We start from the raw sequence: 22,140 nt of genomic DNA on the forward strand, positions 1-22,140 counted from the left end.
TATTTTCCCCCCCTTGCTACTATAGGCACCATCTCTCCCTACTATACCTGCTATCCCACAGCCCCAGTCCCTCCCCAGAGGCTATTATCCCACTGCTACTATAGGCACCATCTCTCCCTACTATAACTGCTATCCCACAGCCCCAGTCCCTTCCCAGAGGCTATTATCCCACTGCTACTATAGGCACCATCTCTCCCTACTATAACTGCTATCCCAAAGCCCCTTCTTACAAGCTACAGATAATCTACACAGTCAAAATATTAAGTTTGCAACATATCCCTCTGCCACAACTTAAGCAAGGGACACATTAATACACTACTTGCAATTAATTTACAGTCAGTGCCTGGCACTGCCGAAGTCTGAGTCGCCACTGAATCCCAGGCAGTCCTGAGCATTCCTCATCCCTCTTCATCATAACTGTGCCTGATATGCCTGGGGATAATCACTAGGGGGCAATCTAAGGGAGTCGCTGTACATAGAAGAATCAGTGTAGTGTAAGGCCGACATAGGAAGTAGCTGCTTTAACAGATTTCTATACAGAAAAACTGCATAATTTAGAGCTGTTCAGAGTTTTCAAGTAAAAAAAAAAATCAGTGTCATATCTAGATTTGATAGCATTCTCATCTATGTATAGGTTATAGACACAACTCTGTCTATCCACACTGTTTGATTTCAGTGTATAGAAGCAGTGTCACAGACCCCACCGTCTGATTGGCTCGTGATTAATCCATATGTAATTCCTCTTACTAACAGCTTCCACTTAAAGCGAGTGGGTTTCTTCTCCATTCCTCCCAATCCATTTAAACTGCTCTTAGGTTGATGACACACAGAGTTACTTAGTAGCAGCTACTTGTTAAGGGTACTAAACTCCAGAAAATACCCTGCCATAGACAATACTAAGAATTGCCTCAGCTAAAACACAGAGACAATTATCAGTGAATAATCAGCATTGTCTATTTCTGTATCTGTGACAAGTAGCTGCTAGTAGCTCTGTGTGTCTTTACCCTTAAAGGAACAGTAACACTAAAAAATAAAAAATGTTTTAAAATAATTAAAATATGATGTACTGTTGCCCTGCACTGGTAAAAGTTGTGTGTTTGCCTTTTCTCCTTTTTCCAATTTAAATGGCTGCCCACATGGCTACACAGCAGGGTATTTATATAAGCTGTAGTAGTGTTTATGAAGAAAACACACAACTTTTACCAGTGCAGAGCAATAGTATATATAATATATTATTTTTATACACTTTCATTTTTTGGTGTTACGGTTTCTTTAAGCAGGCCATACGCAAGCAAAGACGCCTGTTGCTTGCCTATATTGGCCCAGTTTGATCATTCGTATGCTGGGCCAAATCAGGCCTTCAATACAGTCAATGGGGGAGTGACAGCTGACCAAGGCCTTAAATGTCACACTACCTAGCAGGCACAATGCCTTGGGTTTCCCATAGCCTTTACTGACAGGCACCATAAATATTACCTTGTTCTAAGCACTGCTAAAAAAATTGGACGCATACTGACCCTTTAATAACAATAGTAGGCTTAGAAGGAAAGAAAAATTGGCACCACCAACCACCCCTCCCTGCTGCCAAGCAGCCTTCACCCCCCCACTGCCCAAAAGGGCCGCAACCCACCAGGAAGCCCATCATAGCCTCTTAGAACATTTTATTTAGTAATATGTCACTCTCTAAGCCTTTATTGCATCCTGGTGCAGTACTAAATGAATATGCTGGTTCTGGATTAGATGAAGTGACCATATAACTAAACCTGATTAAGCACAAGAGATTTATTTCTAGACTGTTTCCATATGTGAAGGTTAGAGAAAAGAGGGACACAGTGGATCTTATTGGAAATACAGAGCACTGACCCATTGCCCATAATCTCGGCGACTGCAAGGAACGTTCTGATGGAATGACAGGAGATCATTTGCAGTTAATCCCCCCGGACCTGTATAGGGACTTAGTCTGCTTTGAATTAAAGGATTTCTTCCGTTTCAATTACAAGGACACCTGGATTACACTGTCAGGCTCGGCAGTGACAGCGCACATCAGCCTTTTGATCCCTGCCACATAGAGGGGCCTCTCATTTGCTTGGCATACAGCTCAAAAAACTTCTGTTTCCCCGCGCCATCAAAGGGGAACGGATTCTGTGATTTAACAATGCGTTTTGCCATTCACTTTTAATATGGGTTTTTTTTTTTTTTAATCAATTGTAAGATTTTTGCTGCAAACAAAATGACTCCTGCTCTGAGTTCCAGACAGGCAGCAGGGAAATATTGTTTGATTGGCTGGGCATAAGTCATTAAAGGAATACTATCATGGGAAAACATCAGTTAATTGAGCTTCTCCTGCAGAATCCTGAATGTGTTATTTTAAAAGTGCAAACAGATTTTTTTATAATTACATTTTGAAATTTTACATGAAGCTAGCCATATTCTTAATTTCCTAGGGTGCTACAGCCATGTAGCCATGTGATAAACTTCAGTCACACTTTACTGCTGCGCTGCAAGTTGGAGGGATATCCCCCCCTCCCAGCAGCCGATCAGCAGAACAATGGGAAGGGAGCAAGATAGCAGCTCCCAGTATCAGAATAGCACTCAATAGTAAGAAATCCAAGTCTGACTTGGGACTCCTCCAGTTCCATGGGAGTAGGAGAAACAATAGTTTATCTGAAAGCAGTTCTAATGTGTAGCGCTGGCTCCATCTGAAAGCTCAGACTCAGGCACAATGCGCTGAGATGGCTGCTTTTATTGGCTCGTATATGGGCACCTTAAATCACAAAGGGCTGCAAGGCATGGGCCCTGGCTGCAGGGGAGCAGCTTACTGGAACATTGCTTTCATGTTGCTTGTAGTCGGGACAAGCATATCAGAGAATAAAAAAAAAGCTGTTAAAATGTATTAATGTAATTTAATGAATGTACCCGTATATTGAAATGTTTCTTAGAATTACATTTGCTTTTATTATGCATAATGTTTGATGTCCTCTTTAAGAGAAGGCCAGGAGGAGCAAACTCCAGTCCTCCACATGATTCTGGATTTCAACCATCAGCCCATATTCTAATAGAGAAACTATGGGAGTTGCAGTTCTACAGCTATAGGTTGCCTATCCCTCCTCTCTCAGGGACCAGTGGATCTTTCTTACCTTGGGCAGCCCGACCGTGGCGGCTGTCTACACTGTGCTGCCTCCGACTTTCCTGGAGTTCCTCGCTCCCTCCATCTAGGAAAAATAATATAATATCATGAGAAAAGTCTCAATTAACCAAACATCAACAAATTTTAGATGTGGAAGATTGAGTAATAGATGTGTTTATGGACAGTGGCAGGAACCCAAAGCAACCAAACAGGAGCATTTTATGGCAAAAGAAAGGTGCTGGCAGGTTCATGGGATATTTCCATATTTAGAGCTATTTAGATGCCACTGCCCTTGTATTTGCTGCCTTATTAATAACTTTACCCTGCAACCAATCAACAACTGTCTTTGATCAGTCAAGTACACATAGGCGATAAAAAGCAGAAGAATGATTGGTTGCTTTACCCCGGTGGGCAACTGCACTGCAGAATTATATGCACAATGACTTGCTGTTGGTTTAATACAGTGTTTATCAGTAGAAGTCTAATAGACAGTTTGTCACTCGGTGCAGCTTTCACACTGCTGCTTCCACATTACTCCCCAGGAAAACAAAGTTAACAAACAAAGTTAAGAAAAACACTCCCAGATTAGATACACGTGTGGGTGTGCAAAGCCTGTAAATATATCATCCTTTTTTTTTTTTTTTATTGCCACAGAAAAAAAGCTGTTTGGGGTCCACCACAAGGCTGTACCATGAAAGCATGAATCCATGTCACAATGAGGAAAGCCAGGGCAGAGAACTGAATCTATAATCCTTCATTCCGTTTGGAAGTCATGTTCCAAACGGAACACAATACCAATGCTCAATTGTTTTTTTATTATTTTTGACACCAGGTGCTCAGGTTCCAATACATAGTGCCTGATCTGTACGAGATACCTGCAACATTAACAATATACACTGTTTCCCAAGCTGATGAGCAATAGACCAAACCAGAAGAGTAGAACACTGTCCAAAGCAAGCTCAGGTTTATATAATATGTGACTTCAGGCAAAAGTACAACAGAAGGGTGTCAGACAACTGCATAGCTCTCCCACATCCCTAGAGATCCACCAATCAAATATTACATATAATGCACTCTAGAAACAAGTTCTACTTGGAATACATGCTCGAGACATTCACAGTCAACCTAAAACTGCATACATCAAAAAGTAATTCCATAAGTATTCTCATTTCATGCAAACCAAAAGTTACAATGAAAGAGTGGACACTCATCAGAAAGCAGGCAGAATGTTTTTTTCACATAGCTTTCCTATAGAAAGGTGCCTTAAGTAAGAACCCAAGGAGCGAGTTACTCGCCTGCGATAGATCTCTGCTATCACGGGCAAATAACGGTTTCAAAAAGGCTTTCCATCAGCAACAACAGAAGTCGCACAAAGTTGCCTGAAGGAGGAAACTGTGCGACTACAGATTACCGAAGCGATACAAGCGGCTTTCCACCAGTGACTTCTATTGTTACCGTCTGAAAGCCTTTCGGAGCCTTTTATGGTTTCAGAGAAATAAAAGCTCCCTGTGAGATAAGAGTTCTGGGTTACAATTTCCCTTTGAGATAAAAGTTCCAGGCTACAGTTTTTCAGAGAATTGAAAGTTTCGGTTACAGTTTCCCCAAAAGATGAAAGCTACGGGTTACAGTTTCCCCAAAAGATGAAAGCTCCGGGTTACAGTTTCCCCAAAAGATGAAAGCTCCAGGTTACAGTTTCCCCAAAAGATTAAAGCTCCGGGTTACAGTTTCCCCAAAAGATTAAAGCTCCGGGTTACAGTTTCCCCAAAAGATTAAAGCTCCGGGTTATAGTTTCCCCAAAAGATGAAAGCTCTGTGTTACAGTTTCCCCAAAAGATGAAAGCTACGGGTTATAGTTTCCCCAAAAGATGAAAGCTCCAGGTTACAGTTTCCCCAAAAGATGAAAGCTCTGGGTTACAGTTTCCCCAAAAGATGAAAGCTCTGGGTTACAGTTTCCCCAAAAGATGAAAGCTCTGGGTTACAGTTTCCCCAAAAGATTAAAGCTCCGGGTTATAGTTTCCCCAAAAGATTAAAGCTCTGGGTTATAGTTTCCCCAAAAGATTAAAGCTCCGGGTTATAGTTTCCCCAAAAGATGAAAGCTCCGGGTTACAGTTTCCCCAAAAGATGAAAGCTCTGGGGAATACTTTTTGGTTGAGATGAGAGCTCCAGTTATAGTTTCCCCCCAACTGATGAAAGCTCCACAATGCCACTGAATGCAGTTTCAATTCAGTCTACTCTGTAACTGCATAAGATAAGAATAGTGATCTCCAGCAAACTGTATCACCCCTGTTATAATGCCCATTGTCTAGATCTAACCCTACTGCAGATAATACAAGCGCAGGTTACTGCAAATTAAAAGCCTGTTGGGAGTCTCCCCTTTCTATAAAACAATAACACAGCAGCTCCATTCACACAGAAGGGTAAGCGCAGTCAGTAAGCAGTCTATCTATCAATACCCTACACGCACATACAGCTGCACTACTATATTTATTCCCTTCCTAGAAAGCACTTAGCCTTGATGTGATTACAGGTTTGCCCAACAGATAAAAGGAGCAGCAGCAGCGGCTGACAAGAAGGCAAAGCAGTAACCGTGCTCAGTTTATGGAAGGCAAACAGAATAATTCATGGACCGGACGCCGCACAAAAGCAGTTTTATTGATTCCCTCTCACTGCTACGTATGATTTAAAGCCAAGGCAGGTGCTTATAAATAAAGTACATAATGACTGCCAAAGTGTTTCATATGTAACAAGTGCTTAAAGCCTTTACGTGGCCCTGAGGTTTCCTTGTGTGTTTAATCTTACAAGGGTTGAGCATGGTGGGGATGAAAACCCAAGGCAGCCATTTTTAGTAAGGGCATGGCACCTAGCATAAGTAACACAGGCACAATTCTCGGCTTTCCAAGTATCTTTATTAGGATTCTGTTCAATAGGTTTCTGCGCCAATGTTCCAGATATCCAGAGCCGCATGAGAATATCTGTGAGATTGGGGCTGCTGAAAGAGACACTGCAGTGCAGTCTAATCTATTCTATCTTTGCTGCATCTACACCCTTCCTCCACTCAATAACCTGCCCTGAGTCCTCCCTTGGAAAGCACCATATTCCCAACACACACAGAATACTCGGTACTGGGGGGAGGCCATGGTGTACTCATAACGTGCATTCAGTAAGTACAGCAGCATACATAATCACACCATAGGGGAGATCTAGAGAGAGTTGCGGCACTGTAGCTACACATGGCTGCTGCACATTGCTAATCATACAACAGCACTGTGCAGTGAAATACATAGTGACCTAAGTGACAAGCAAAGAACCAGGTGTCCCAATGCCAAGGCCATAAGATGTAGTTCTCTTCCTCCACTGAACCTTAGCCAATTGCTAAACCAATTAGCCATGCTTACACTAATTCTATTTTATATTAAGGGAACATCTCCCTAATTTATGAACAATTCTTACTCAATTAACATAAATCAATGGTGCACCTCTATAAAACTAAAGGTGGCCATACACGTGGCGATCTGATGATGTTTCGTGCGACCATCGTCGCACGAAACATCGTCAGATCCGCCACACACCGTTCAGGGCTGAAACAGGCAGATAAGGAGGTAGAAACAATAGGATTTCTACCTCCTTCTGCCGATTCAGCCCTGACGGCAGATTTTGGTCAGGCGCCTTCTATGGCGCCTGATCAAAATTTTCTAACCTGGCCAATCGGCGAGTCGACCGATTTCAGCAGCTTCCTGCGATATCGGTTGACTCGCCGACATGCCATACATGCACCGAATATCGTACGAAATGAGGTTTCGTCCGATATTATCGGTGCGTGTATGCCCAGCTTAAGGCTCCACTATCTACCTACCTATCTCTCTCTATCTCTCTTCATTATCTTTATCACCTCTCCCGTCTCTATCAACCAGCTCTCCCGTCTCTATCACCTTCCTATCTGTACCCTTCTGTCCAGCAAGCCCACCTCTGGGACATGAGTGCCCTAATGCCAGAAACATTTCATTAAGAGCCAACTGTAAGCAGCCACATTTTTATTATTCCCCGACCCTATTAAGGCCATTAGACTAATGAAAACATGTTAATGGGCTTGGTCTTCCTTAGACAAAAAGTACAAATGAAAGAGACAGGTTACGTAATACATCGCACAGAAGGGGAACTAATATTAATGATCCCCTGTAACGACTCTACTTAACCGCTGGAGTAAATCAATTTATTTTGCTCTATCTAATTTCCTAGCAGCCACAATCACACAAATGTAGGCTGAATTCTCTGGGGGCAAACGAGTGTTTTTAAGTTAAGTGACAGTAAGTGGGACCAGGTGGCGACAGTAAAGCTTCATATGAGTATTGCCCAACTGTCGCTTGGTACAAGCTCTGAAGGCATACCTGGCACCCGTAATATGATGTATTTTGTCCCTTTAAAGCCATTGCCCCTATTCTAGCAGCATTATAGCAGTTGATACAGACCTCCAGCTCTGGAGGGCATACCTGGCATACGTAATAAGATGTATATTGTCCCTTTAAAGCCATTCCCCTATTCTAGCAGCATTACAGCAGTTGATACAGACCTGGCGTCACTGAAATAGCAGCAGCGCACAGACACAGCAGAGATATTAAAAAAACATCAGTTTGGGTTAGAATCCTGATTCCTTAATATCCTGCTGAGTCTCCCTTGGATCTTTCTCCGGCAGGAAATCATCACTCGGCTAAGCGCTGCCGTAAACAGTCTCTGGATGACAGATGAGCGCTGTCTGCAGGTAGCACAAGGGTGAGCCTCACAGTGCCGGATGGTAATATAATATTTATAATACATGGTGATGTCACAACAATGCAGCGCCGGCTCCCGGAGAGAGGAGACGCAGGTTAATGCAGAGAAGGCCATTCAGTGTATGCAGGCTGCCATGCACAGCAAATTAGGACTTCATATAGATCCTCCATAATGTACTGGGATACAGCCTGAGCAATGAACTGCAATGAACAACATGGGTAACAAGGGCAAGAAATCTGGGGGGCTTCTGCATACTGAACTCCAGTATCTCTAACCCAAGAAATGGTTGTTGGAACAGGCCTCTTGCACTTTACCCAAATCCCTATTAAAGGGCTTGTTCAAAATTAACTTTAGCATGGGGCTTGATATTCTGAGACAATTTCCAATTGGTCTTTTTTGAATGATTTAGCTTTTTTTGTTCAGCAGCTCCCCAGAATCTCCCTGGAATCTAAGCACCTATCTGTTGCTAGTGTCTAAATTACCATAGGAACAAGGCAGTGGTTCGAAAGAGAGGCTGGAAAATGAATAGGAGAGGGCCTGATTAGAAAGATAAGTAATGAAAAGTAACAATAACAATAAAATTGTAGCCACACAGAGCAATAGTTTTTGGCTGCTGGGGGTCAGTGACCCCCTTTTAAAAAGCTGGAAAGAGAAAAAAACAGCAAATAATTCAAAAACTATGGGAAATAAGAAATGAAGCCCAATTAAAAAGTTGTTAAGGATCAGCCATTCCAAAGTATACTAAACGTTAGATGAAATATGAACCACTTCTTTAAAGGACATGTAAAGTCTATTTTACTAGGGGGTGCCGAATTGGTCTAAGGGACCAATCTGCCCGAGTATGGCAGGGTATTTTCTGGCGTTTAGTAGCTGTTACTAAGTAGCCCTGTGTGTCTTCACTCTTAAGGTGGCCATACACGCACCGATATTATCGTACGAAACCTCGTTTCGTACGATAATCGGTGCGTGTATGGCATGTCGGCGAGTCGACCGATATTGCAGGAAGCTGCTGATATCGGACGACTCGCCGATCGGACAAGTTTGAAAATTTTGGTCGGGCGCCATAGAAGGCGCCTGACCAAAATTCTCCCTTCAGAGCTGAATCGGCAGAAGGAGGTAGAAATCCTATTGTTTATACCTCCTTACCTGCCGATTCAGCCCTGAATGGTGTGTGGCGGATCTTACGATGTTTCGTGCGACCGATGGTCGTACGAAACATCGTCGGATCGCCACGTGTATGGCCACCTTTAGATGTATCTAGCTGGCCTTGATGTGCCCCAGCCACTGCTCCAAGGTCCCAATGAGGGAGAGCCTCACAGTTAGGGAATTCCTACTGTTGTCTCTCAAACCTTTAGGAGAAGGAGAAGGAAAGGCAAAAATGTTAGGCACCCCCAAGTGACTTTAATCGCTTACCTTCTACCCCGGGCTGGTGCCCCTGTACAGAGAGAACAGCACCAGCCCGGGGTACCAAGCAAAATCTGTGTTTAGGGCTGAATCGTCAGGTGGGTGTACAATCCCTATTGTGTGTCTTTGCCCTTAAAGGACAAGGAAAGGCTAAGTCACTTGGGGGTGCCAAAATGTTAGGCACCCCCAAGTGACTTAAATCGCCTACCTTTTACCCCAGGCTGGTGCCCCTGTACAAAGAGAACAGCACCTGTACCTGTAGCAAGCGCTTCCTCCTTCCTATTCGCACTGCAGCCAATTGTCCCGGACAGCTGTGAGTGCTTCCTCCTTCCTTTTCGCTTGCGCGCGCATGCGCAGTAGAGTGAGAAGCCTAACTTTGAACAGAGAAGTCGGCTTTTCCCTCTACTGCGCATGCGTTTGTCTGGGACAATTGGCTGCAGCGCGAATAAGAAGGAGGAAGCGCTCGCTACAGGTACCCCGTGCTGGTGCTGTTCTCTCCTAACAGGATAAAATTAAAAAACAGCAGCACTCCGGAAATGTTGTAGAAAAAAGTGACTTTACTCAAGTGCACACAGCAACGTTTCGGGCTTAAACCAGCCCTTTATCAAGCCTGATAAAGGGCTGGTTTAAGCCCGAAACGTTGCTGTGTGCACTTGAGTAAAGTCACTTTTTTCTACAACATTTCCGGAGTGCTGCTGTTTTTTCATTTTATCCTGGATATTGTTTTACCCTGGCTGAGGGTTCAGCTTGCACCTGGGGCTACAACTAGCCGGTTTGTCCATTGTGTAGCACACCTTAATCAATTTGTTCTCTCCTAATAGGGGCACCAGCCCGGGGTAAAAGGTAGGCGATTTAAGTCACTTGGGGGTGCCTAACATTTTGGCACCCCCAAGTGACTTAGCCTTTCCTTGTCCTTTAAGGGCAAAGACACACAATAGGGATTGTACACCCACCTGACGATTCAGCCCTAAACGCAGATTTTGCTTGGACGCCTTCAATGGCGCTCGATTGACTAGATGACGGATATCCGAAGCTTTTGCACAGCACCCTATATCTATCTCGAAAGTTATACTCTACCATCTCCTTCTATACTTTTCTCCTTGGTCAGACCATCAATTTGAGTGTTCCTTCCTCTGGAGAAAGTATACCATTCCCTTCCAGCATGCCTTCACTTTCCAATATCCAATGTCTCTTTATATGTTCCAGCTATTCTATGCCCACGGCAAGTATATACATATCCAACATCTACTTCTCTTTTTTATTCATTATGGAAATCTTTCCTTATAATTGTTCATTTAACTTATAATTTACTTTTATTATAAGTTCAGTTCCACAGAGCACATGGCCTCTTATGGTGGCCATACACTTAGATCTATTAGTCAGGCAAGGTCTCCAAACAAGAGTAAAGGGAGTAATCCCATGGGCCAAATGATCAAATTACAATGGCGGGAATAGGACACGCCGGAACAAGTATTGCATCATTAAGACAAGCTGCCCAGTAAGACTAAAGGTCCCCATACACCCCACCTACGGGTGGGCGATATTGGGAGAATCCAGGGTAATTCGATCGTTTGGCCAAACGATCAAATTATAATGACGGGCATAGGTAAAGTCGGTCCGGGGACAATGAGCCGATGCAGTTCTCTGATCCGACTAGCCAAGAAAATTAAAATAATTTGCCTATATTAGGCCAAATTGTGAAGCCGATTGGGGAACTTGCCAGTAGGTACAAATTTAAAGTACAGTAAAGCTGGCTATCAATGGTTTCCCATACATTCATAAAAAATGGCTGGTGGTTTTACAGTTATCTGTATTTGGTAAAATAACATTATTGGGATTATATACCCTTTGATTGGCGCAACCTTTATTTATTGGCAGTTTGGCTTCTCAGTTTCAGGCTTTATAGAAAACTTGCTAGGAATTTGGGATATGAGACACTGGGGCCTGGGGAAGGGGGCAGGTGCTGAATTAGAAGGAAGGAAAGCGCTTTAGAGCATTTTTCTCCTGATCCGTAACTATGCCATATTCCTACGCAGCATTTATTCCCAGCATTGCAACTAGCCACACATCAGCAGCAAAGCCTGTATATACATACACCTGGGCATCTGAACTGGCACCCTGAGCTCTGCATGACTGAAGTCTTATTTATAATTTTCATTAAGGGGTAAAGATCACCTGGTGTGTGCCCCTCAAACAAGGTTGCAGATATAGGAAAACACTAATGTATCAGCCGTAGTTTCAATGCAATGCATGCACTGGAGAGGCATGCACTGGAGAATGGCATGGGGGTGGGCATTAAAAACCTCTGGCCTCTGATTTCTATGAGTTCTATGAGAGTGCAGTTATAATCACTACTCCATTAGAAATGTCACATTAAAATGAAGTTCCCCTTTAAGGGGAAGTACTTGGAAAGCAAAATATTTTCATAATCATTGTCTATTTACCTTTATGTGCTCTACAGAAAGGCTGCTCAACAGGCTTCTCTTCAAAGGGCTTCCCATGACATAAGCCATGTCGGTAAGGTATGTGGCTTTCCTTAAATGAGATCATTCTCTAAACAGGGTCTTGCCTACAGCGTCCGGGGGCACAGGCTCTGCCTGCCTGTAGGAGACACTGCCGTGTACCGACACCAGACATAGTATGAACGGCAGGGTGGGACCTCACCCCCAAACCAGCCTGGAGCAAGTGATATAATCGTTTCTATAAGAGGTGTGTGCCTGGAACAAGGCGTTCTCCCTTCCCCATTCACGTCCGGCCACCTAACCTAGGGGCGAGGGATATAGGTGAGGTTCTACGTAATCAGTAGGGTGTCTCTCCCACCGGCAGAACAATGTGCTACACACAGACAGAGGAGGTGGCAGACAAACAGACTACGAGGGGAAACAAAGGCCAGGGACTAAGGTGCCATCATGCAGAACTAATGGTGTGAGGGCAAATTAACCTTTTTAATCAGCTTTATGGACACAGGGCATAACATACACGGCTGCAAGGGTCAGATGGGAGGGGTTTCCTGATTTAAGTCGATGGGAGTTGGCAAACTTTGGGTGTCATCACCCTTAAATATACAGAAGCACGTATGCAAACATAAATGCAAATACATCAGAACCAATCCCCTGGAGAAAGTGAGCCCACACGCCCTGTAATTAAAGTTGGTCCTAAATCAACTGTGAACAAAGGGTGCAAATCAGCCAGTGGCTCTGAGCTCCCATTAGTAAACAGAGCAGAGAATGGGGCTGTAAATAGGATCAACTTGTTCCACCCCAGGTGGTCCTCTCCCAGGTTAATGTTGGGCAACAGATCCAAATGAATCCTTTTAAGGTCTCTATATGTACTTCATATAGAGGTCTGTAATCCATTCATGGCAGGAGGCACAGAGGGGAATCAGACACTGTCTATATAGAGCCCTTTTCTTTCCTTGAAATGGCACAACATTTTGTAAGAGACTAATAATGTAATGTAATAAGAAGCACTAAGTTTGCACAGTAGCCGTAACTCATAGCAACCAATAAGATGTTTGCTTTTAAACAGGTTACCAGTAAAAATACCCTGCCATAGACTTTACTAAGAATTGCCTCTGCCAAAACACACGTAAAGACAATTATCAGTATATGATCAGCATTGTCTATTTTAGTAGCAGCTACTAGTAGCCCCATGTGTCTTTACCCTAAAGGTGGCCACACACGTGGCGATTTGGGATCTTGGGACCGATTGTCGCACGAAAGATTGTTCAATCAGCCACTAACCGTTCAGGGCTGAAACAGCAGATAAGGAGGGAGAAACAATAGGATTTCTACCCCCTTCTGCCGATTCAGCCCTGACGGCAGATTTTGCTCAGGCGCCTTCTATGGCGCCAGATCAAAATCTTTAAACCTGGCCGATATCAGCAGCCTCCTGCGATATTGGTCGACTCACCGATTTGCCATACACGCACCAAATATCGTACGAAGCGAGGTTTCGTACGATATTATCGGTGCGTGTATGGCCAGCTTTAGACCGATTTAGGTCCCGACAGACCTCCCCAATCAATGTCTGCCCATAAATTGCCCAGGTGCCAATCGGACTGGTTTGATTTTCCTGTTTATTGATGCGGCCCAGGGCCAAACAATCAAATTTTGGGCTATCAGGAGAAGATCCGCTGATTTGGTGACCTTGCATAAAGAGCGGATCTTAACATATAAGGCCGCCTTTAGTACCTTGTATTACGTAACCCCCAAAGATTTTTGCTTATCCAATAATATTAATTTTACCATTGCACAGGGAAGTCTATGGAGCCTTTAAAGAGGTTGAGGGCCATAAGGAACAATATACATGCCATAAAGTAATGTGCGATATTTAGTAAAGTACAATAGTTTTTTGGAAAAGTGGAGTAATAATTGAAAAGTTTGCAGTAACTGTGCAAAGTATAATGTAATTAAGCTCCTTCCTTCAACTCTCTGAGCAGCAGTTGTGTTATGCTTTATGGCAGATATTCTAGCTATAACAGAGAATGCAGACCACAGGGGTCCTACATCCTCTCTGAAACCCACTGCTTCCATCGGTGCAGGATCGGATAAAGATAGGGAAGCTTAGCAAGGCAAAGGAAACAATTCCAGGGTAGAGTCAAGAGGCAATTTCAGGAGATGGTGGATGGTAGAACAGCACAGGATCCAGCCAGCTCCTTGCCATATCTGATTTCCCATTCACACCAAGACACGTACAGAGTATTTATGAGTGACGGAGCAATAAGACACAGGCCAGTACAAACAGCCCATTCTGCAGCACACAGAGGCCATAATAATCCTGGAATTAACAGCTCGGGGCAGGAGGATTTTACAACAGGTGTAAAAGGGCCAACAGCTGAGCACTGCGCCCTCCGCCCGACCGTACTCAAACAGCCAAGATCTTCTCTTTAATCGGAACTAATGTGATGTGGCAGCCTCATAAATATTCAGCACATGCGTTCCAGCCCTAACGTCACCGCAAGTTTAACGGGCAGTCGGGATATTAATGTGAATAAATCACTGCGACTCCACAATAATTACTGGGCGGTGGGAGTGAGGGGGTGCAGTGGGGGCACTTGGATCATAATGAAAAGCTCAGAGAATGTGGCAGATGCTTTCATACCTAAAACCGAGTCAGGAACATCTATTGCACCCCAATAATTTAGCTCCCACTGCCACCGATGTGTCAGTCACAGCTACAACTGTGGCATTTTGTGCCATAAAGCAAGACCGTATTGGGGTAAAAGGGATGAAACTGATAACATAAGGAAAGGTGTTTGGTGCTGGGGTAGGGGGTTCCAAATGAGGGACAGAGTGTATAGCAAGGCAAGAGGTTTTCAGGAGACAGAACTGCAACTGTGGTATCAGGTCCGGACTGGCAATTTGTGGGTTCCGCCATATGCCAGAGGGGCTGCTGTAAGATGCCATAGACAGTCACTATTTATTGGGTTGGTGGGGGGCCCTCTGTGTATTTGAAATGCCAGGGCCTATTCTGAACCCCAGGCCAGATATGCATGGGATAGTGTGTGTAGTAAAACAGGATGGTGTCAGGGGAGGGAGCTGTCATGATTGGTTGGTATGTATAGTAAGACGAGATGGTGCCAGTAGAAGGGGTATAGCTGCGTATGCACAGTAGGGCAAGATGGTGGTAAGGTGCCAAGTAAAGGGGCACTTAGGGGCATAGTAATGCAAGCTCATACTGTCATACGGTAAACAGCAGCTCCCACTTATAAGTATAAATAGAAATATAGCAAGATGGACTGTTCTGGGGGGCTTAGGGTGGCACAGAATGTGGCTGGAGGTCCCAGCCTAATGGGCAATAAAGGTGAGAATAGGGGACAAAATGGACATGGAATGAAGTAGCAGCTCTGAACCAACTGGAGTGCAGCAACAGCCCTCTGTGACACTGGCTTCTTTAATTCCAACCAGTATGAATAAACAAAAGTGAGCAAGCAAAACACATTCTATCTTCCCTTTTTTACGTATTTCCGCAGTGAACTGACATCAGGAGGCAAAAAAAAAAAAAAAAAATTGCATTGCAAATTTCGTTGGCGTGAAGAGGGATTAATATTCAAATTGCCATGAATAATTTATCACATCTGCTGGAAATCTTACTCCGCCAGCCACAGCTTTAACTGCTCTGCAGAGCCTCGCCTATCCCCCCCGGCATGCATAGTGTTAAGCCTATTCTGGGCATGTGATCACCTTGTCACCGCACGCTGCCAGATTAATTAACATGTGCTAAAAGGGAAAGAAAACGAAAAAAAAAGGCACAATAATATTAAACTTGGCATCATTTTCCCGAGCCCTGAACAGCAAACGTTACGTTTACCTAGTAAATATTTCACAGGCTCCTGCCAATGAGGGCATGGCGGCTGCGCAGTGATTACAATGAAGCCAGCTGGCTAGGCATGAATAATGAATATTTAAAGCTGGCAAGCGCCCACTGACCTCTCTGCAATTGCAGCACGGACTGACATTTCCAAACCAGCACCAGCAGAGCTTGCAATCAAACAAGCAGCTTGGTGTCGGCAAGAAAAAGGGGCTATGGTGTATGTATTTAGTACCTTCTCCCTGGCAAAGGGGGTACAGTAGCTGTAAGGAGGAACATTTGGTTGGCAGCGATAAGAGTAATGATTCACAGGAAGAATGCCGCTCTACTGACCTAAATCACACTATCCCCAATCAGCAAGAAAAATCAAAAGTGGTGTAGATATTCTGGAGCCCCCCCCCCAGTTGTAACACCCATTATGGTCCAGGCAAGTACCCTTTGGAGGGGGCCATTGGCCTAAGGAAAGAAAAACTACATCAGGGCTACAGATTGGTCAGTGTGGAGGTACAACTCCCAGCACCCACAGGAGGACAATAGGTTGGACAGTATTATTTAATATCAATTAAAGAGTCCCACCACCACTAAAAGTGGGCCCTGCTCCCAGCCTTTCAACCGCTGATTATTTCCAGAATCAATAACACAATCCACCAGTGATGCACCTCTTGTATTTGCTATTTCCTACTGTAGACACTTATGTCCCTTAAAGAGGATTATTGGGACCTAGTTGGAGGGCCCAACCCATAGGTTAAGAATCCCTGCATTATACATAGAGATCACTGCTTTACTATAGCAGCACTATTATCATATTCCACTAGAGGTGCCACTAGAGGTGCTGTTGCACTGGGTTCTATAGAGGATGACCTAGGCATACAGTACCAATCATATGTATAAATACAAATACACAGAGAAGAAATGTTCTGTGGGTCAACAAGGTCTACCATTAGCAGATATAGGACACCATACTACTAAGTTAATAGGGTCATCCTCCCAGAGGCCCCAATTACTAGTCCATTGCTTACCTGGGTGCCATTGGGGGAAGGGCCCCTGCCTAAGGTTGCCATCTGTCCAGTTTTAAACCAGACAATGTAGTTCAAACTGCCTGTCTAGGTCACAAACCTGGATAAAAGTCTGCTTGACTGATGTGTAAGCCAACCAATCATTGGCACCCTGTCTGATGTCATGACTCCGCCTCTCAATGGCATTACCCTGTCCCTGACTTCAAGGCCATTAGCCCCCTTGTCTGGACCTGTCATGGAAGTAATGTGGCAAGTCTAGCCCTGCCAACAAGTAAAATGGGGCTCAGATGAAAATGAGAAGCCCCTTGCATGCACAGCCGCACCCCTGCTCTTCCCCTGTTCTGCCTAGCCACTCCCCCATTAGGCCAAACCCATCCTCTTGTCGCAATTTCTATCCTTTCTGCAACTTATTACGTTTTCCTTTTGGGGCCCCCTGACGGCAGCCCTGGTCGGATACATATGAACATGTACAATTTGGGGGAAAAAGGCATGTTCTGGGCATGAAACATTCAATTACCCCAGTATATCCCACTAAATAGGTTATATTTCCTTGGTTTGCTCCTGGTCTTTCCAAAGGGATAGAATGTTGGTAGGGATTAATTATGAGACAAAAGTGGGACTCACAGACACAGACCTAAAGCGACTGTGACTCTCCTGCTGTAAAGGGGGTCCCCAGATGTGACTGTATCCCCCAAGAGCAGCACAGGATAGGGATGGAACCCTGACTCACAGATTTCAAAGCAAATATCCAACATGAGACCTGATTGCTCATCCTGATGAGAGGATTTCATTAGCATGAATTAGCGCTACAATGCCAAGTGATAGGTTATCAGCCATCGGAGCTGTGCAAGATTTAATTATCTTTATACACAGTCTCAGAGGGCAAAGCCGACCTGCTGGGATTACAGAATACTCACGTGGGATAAAGCAGGCTGCGCTACTACACTACCGAGCACACAGACATCTACAGCAATTACAGGGTTAATGTGTTTCACTGGGGGAAGCTACAACCATGTAGCTTGGGTTAAAGGGGACATGTGACTACAAATGTACTAATGGTTGGGTGGTAAAATATTGGCAAATGCCCATCAATAAACTATAATGGTAATTACTATTATAGTCTATTGATCGGTATTGGCCAGCGTTTGGCTCAGCGTGATCACTATTATTGCCTATTGTAAGGCATTTGGCAGTGTTAGGGTCAGTGCCATTACAATTATAGTCTATAGGAGGGTATTTCTTTCTCAGTGGGAGGGGGGCAGGGGTTTAGAAAACGCTTCAGAAGAAGGCAAAGAGTCTGAGCTGCAGGTCTCTGATGGTTTCCATAAAGGAGAACAGTGAACAGTCATAATCACTGTGGGTCTGATGAATTATGGATGGTTAAGGAATTATCTGCATAACAGAGAATGACCCCCCCCTCTTCCCTCTGCCCAACCATGTCTAACGCTCCCCCTTTCAGCTGCTCCCCTATTTCCCTCTAAATACAATGAGCATGGGGTCATACATGAGTCTGTCATATGCAATCCCTACCATAACTCAGTGCCAGTATTAGCTGGTAGTTATGCCAACCGCTTATAAAATGTAACTGCATGCAGAATATCGAGACGAAGTGGGGCTCAAGAGGGACGTCGCTACAAAGTGCGGCTAATGTCACTTTCTAGCACTATGGGCACTGCCACACACATGGGCTAACTTCAGTCTTGTACAAATAAAAGGCACTGCAACATACAGGGGCCAATCTCTCTCAATTGTCAGTAAAAGGGGCACAATGGGGACTTACTTTAGCTCCTGTACCAATAAATGGGCACTGTGCTAATCGCTCTCTGGTATGAATAAATGGCACTGCTTCATAGAGGGACTCATCTCTTCTATACCAATAAATGGGCACTGGGCTAATTGCTCTTTAGTACTAATAAATGGTAACTACAAGGGGCTAATATCTCTCTCTCTAGTACTGCATCACAGACAGTCTAACCTAACCCTGACACCGAGAGACGGGCACTGCAACACAGTCTAACCTACCTCAGAGGGATGGGGCACTGCAACACTGTCTAACCTACCTCTGACACCGAGAGACAGGCACTGCAACACAGTCTAATCTACCTCAAAGAGATGGGCACTGCAACACAGTCTAACCTACCTCAGAGACGGGCACTGCAACACAGTCAAACCTACCTCAGAGGGATGGGGCACTGCAACACTGTCTAACCTACCTCAGAGATGGGCACTGCAACACAGTCTAACCTACCTCAGAGACGGGCACTGCAACACAGTCAAACCTACCTCAGAGGGATGGGGCACTGCAACACTGTCTAACCTACCTCAGAGATGGGCACTGCAACACAGTCTAACCTACCTCAGAGACGGGCACTGCAACACAGTCTAACCTACCTCTGACACCGAGAGATGGGCACTGCAACACAGTCTAACCTACCTCTGAGAGATGGGCACTGCAACGCAGTCTAACCTACCTCTGACACCGAGAGATGGGCACTGCAACACAGTCTAACCTACCTCTGAGAGATGGGCACTGCAACACAGTCTAACCTACCTCTGAGAGATGGGCACTGCAACACAGTCTAACCTACCTCTGAGAGATGGGCACTGCAACACAGTCTAACCTACCTCTGAGAGATGGGCACTGCAACAGTCTAACCTACCTCTGAGAGATGGGCACTGCAACACAGTCTAACCTACCTCTGAGAGATGGGCACTGCAACGCAGTCTAACCTACCTCTGACACCGAGAGATGGGCACTGCAACACAGTCTAACCTACCTCTGAGAGATGGGCACTGCAACACAGTCTAACCTACCTCTGAGAGATGGGCACTGCAACACAGTCTAACCTACCTCTGAGAGATGGGCACTGCAACACAGTCTAACCTACCTCTGAGAGATGGGCACTGCAACACAGTCTAACCTACCTCTGAGAGATGGGCACTGCAACAGTCTAACCTACCTCTGAGAGATGGGCACTGCAACACAGTCTAACCTACCTCTGAGAGATGGGCACTGCAACGCAGTCTAACCTACCTCTGACACCGAGAGATGGGCACTGCAACACAGTCTAACCTACCTCTGAGAGATGGGCACTGCAACACAGTCTAACCTACCTCTGAGAGATGGGCACTGCAACACAGTCTAACCTACCTCTGAGAGATGGGCACTGCAACACAGTCTAACCTACCTCTGAGAGATGGGCACTGCAACACAGTCTAACCTACCTCTGAGAGATGGGCACTGCAACAGTCTAACCTACCTCTGAGAGATGGGCACTGCAACACAGTCTAACCTACCTCTGAGAGATGGGCACTGCAACATAGTCTAACCTACCTCTGAGAGATGGGCACTGCAACATAGTCTAACCTACCTCTGAGAGATGGGCACTGCAACATAGTCTAACCTACTTCTGAGAGATGGGCACTGCAACATAGTCTAACCTACCTCTGAGAGATGGGCACTGCAACACAGTCTAACCTACCTCTGAGAGATGGGCACTGCAACACAGTCTAACCTACCTCTGAGAGATGGGCACTGCAACATAGTCTAACCTACCTCTGAGAGATGGGCACTGCAACATAGTCTAACCTACCTCTGAGAGATGGGCACTGCAACACAGTCTAACCTACCTCTGAGAGATGGGCACTGCAACAGAAAAGGGCTGAACCCTCTTTTACAGAGGCAGGGGCTTAATTTCATTAAGAAAGCTGCATAACAGCTTAAAGGTGGCAGAAATTACATAACTGGTTAAATTAGAGCCATCCTAAGGGCAACTGTGATGCTGGGGGTCCTGCAAACATGCCCCCACTACCCCACCCAGCAACCAACCCCAAATGCAGCTTCTCTCATGCACAAAGGGCTCAACCTTGCAGTGCAAACATCTAAGCCCACCTGGACACCACAAAGCCTCTTCCCTGTGCCCCTACAGATAGAATTAACCCTTTTATTGAATGGGAGAACCTAATATATAAGGGGTTATAAGGTCAGGGTAGGACACACTATTTAGCCTGTGGGGAATGTTAATGAATGAGATCCTAAAACTCCAGCAGAGCATGACCCTGAATGAGTTCAGCCCTGGGAAGGGTACACAAGTAGGACCATTTACAGCCTTCCCATTAAATAAATACAGCTGGGCACCCATCCAAGCTAAAGACTAAGAGCATCCCAACTTCATTCACTGGTGCCAAGAAGAAATCGGGAATATAAGTAGCCTCCTAGGTACAAAGGAAATGCCTGGAGTTGCAAGCGGAACCTTCCCCATAGGATGAAATATGACTGCACCAGCCATGAGGCGCTCGGAATGCAAGGTGCCAGGTCAGCAGCAGGCACTGAGATGCCAACGTAGCACCTGGGCAGGACACAAACAGTGCAGATGTGCAGCAGAGAAAGGGATACCCACCTCAGATAGCGGAGAAAGAAGAAGACTGCAGCATTTTGCTCGGCTCCTGAAGGACACTGGCGGAGGAACAAGGCAGAGCAGTGGTGGAGTTAGCACACTGGATGCCAGCCTTGTGCATACTGCAGTGTGTGTGTCTGTGTGTGTGAGAGTGTGTGTGCAATGAACCTCTGGGGCGCACAGGTACCTACGCATCAGCCTTTCAGCTGCAGACACACTTTGAGCCTCCTCCGCAGGGGGGTGGGAAGTAGGAGGAGGTGCAGACACTTTCGTTTTTCATTAACCCATCAGCTCCAGCACCTCCTCTGCAGTTGGGATTCGGCGCAGACAAGGAGACTGAGGGGAGCATCACTTGGAGGGGAGGGGGGTACAGACAGGAAATTGCAGCCATATTGGATCTGGTTGGAAAGTTTCTGCAGTGGGAAAAAGTTAGCACTGAACAGCTAATGAGCCCCAAAACTTCACACCGTCATATACCATCACAGTCCCTCCCCAGAGGCTATTATCCCCCCACTGCTACTATAGGCACTATCTCTCCCTACTATACCTGCTATCCCACAGCCCCAGTCCCTTCCCAGTGGCTATTATCCCCCCACTGCTACTATAGGCACCATCTCTCCCTACTATACCTGCTATCCCACAGCCCCAGTCCCTTCCCAGAGGCTATTATCCCACTGCTACTATAGGCACCATCTCTCCCTACTATACCTGCTATCCCACAGCCCCAGTCCCTTCCCAGAGGCTATTATTCCCACTGCTACTATAGGCACCATCTCTCCCTACTATACCTGCTATCCCACAGCCCCAGTCCCTTCCCAGAGGCTATTATTCCCACTGCTACTATAGGCACCATCTCTCCCTACTATACCTGCTATCCCACAGCCCCAGTCCCTTCCCAGAGGCTATTATCCCACTGCTACTATAGGCACCATCTCTCCCTACTATACCTGCTATCCCACAGCCCCAGTCCCTTCCCAGAGGCTATTATTCCCACTGCTACTATAGGCACCATCTCTCCCTACTGTACCTGCTATCCCACAGCCCCAGTCCCTTCCCAGAGGCTATTATCCCCACTGCTACTATAGGCACCATCTCTCCCTACTATACCTGCTATCCCA

At 45.4% G+C, this 22,140-nt stretch overlaps 1 protein-coding gene across 9 annotated transcripts in view; it reads right to left on the reverse strand.

The window, feature by feature from the left end:
- Positions 1 to 22,140, reverse strand: part of tanc2 (tetratricopeptide repeat, ankyrin repeat and coiled-coil containing 2) — a 234,334-nt gene that overhangs the window by 85,080 nt on the left and 127,114 nt on the right. For all 9 annotated transcript variants that reach the window (XM_031894275.1, XM_031894272.1, XM_031894277.1 and 6 more), the window contains one exon: positions 3,138 to 3,212. In XM_031894275.1, the coding sequence (XP_031750135.1) occupies positions 3,138 to 3,212 (75 nt within the window). The remainder of the gene's footprint in view (positions 1 to 3,137; positions 3,213 to 22,140) is intronic.

Source organism: Xenopus tropicalis, chromosome 10 (genome assembly GCF_000004195.4).
Source record: "Xenopus tropicalis strain Nigerian chromosome 10, UCB_Xtro_10.0, whole genome shotgun sequence".
Classification (NCBI taxonomy): Eukaryota; Metazoa; Chordata; class Amphibia; order Anura; family Pipidae; genus Xenopus; species Xenopus tropicalis.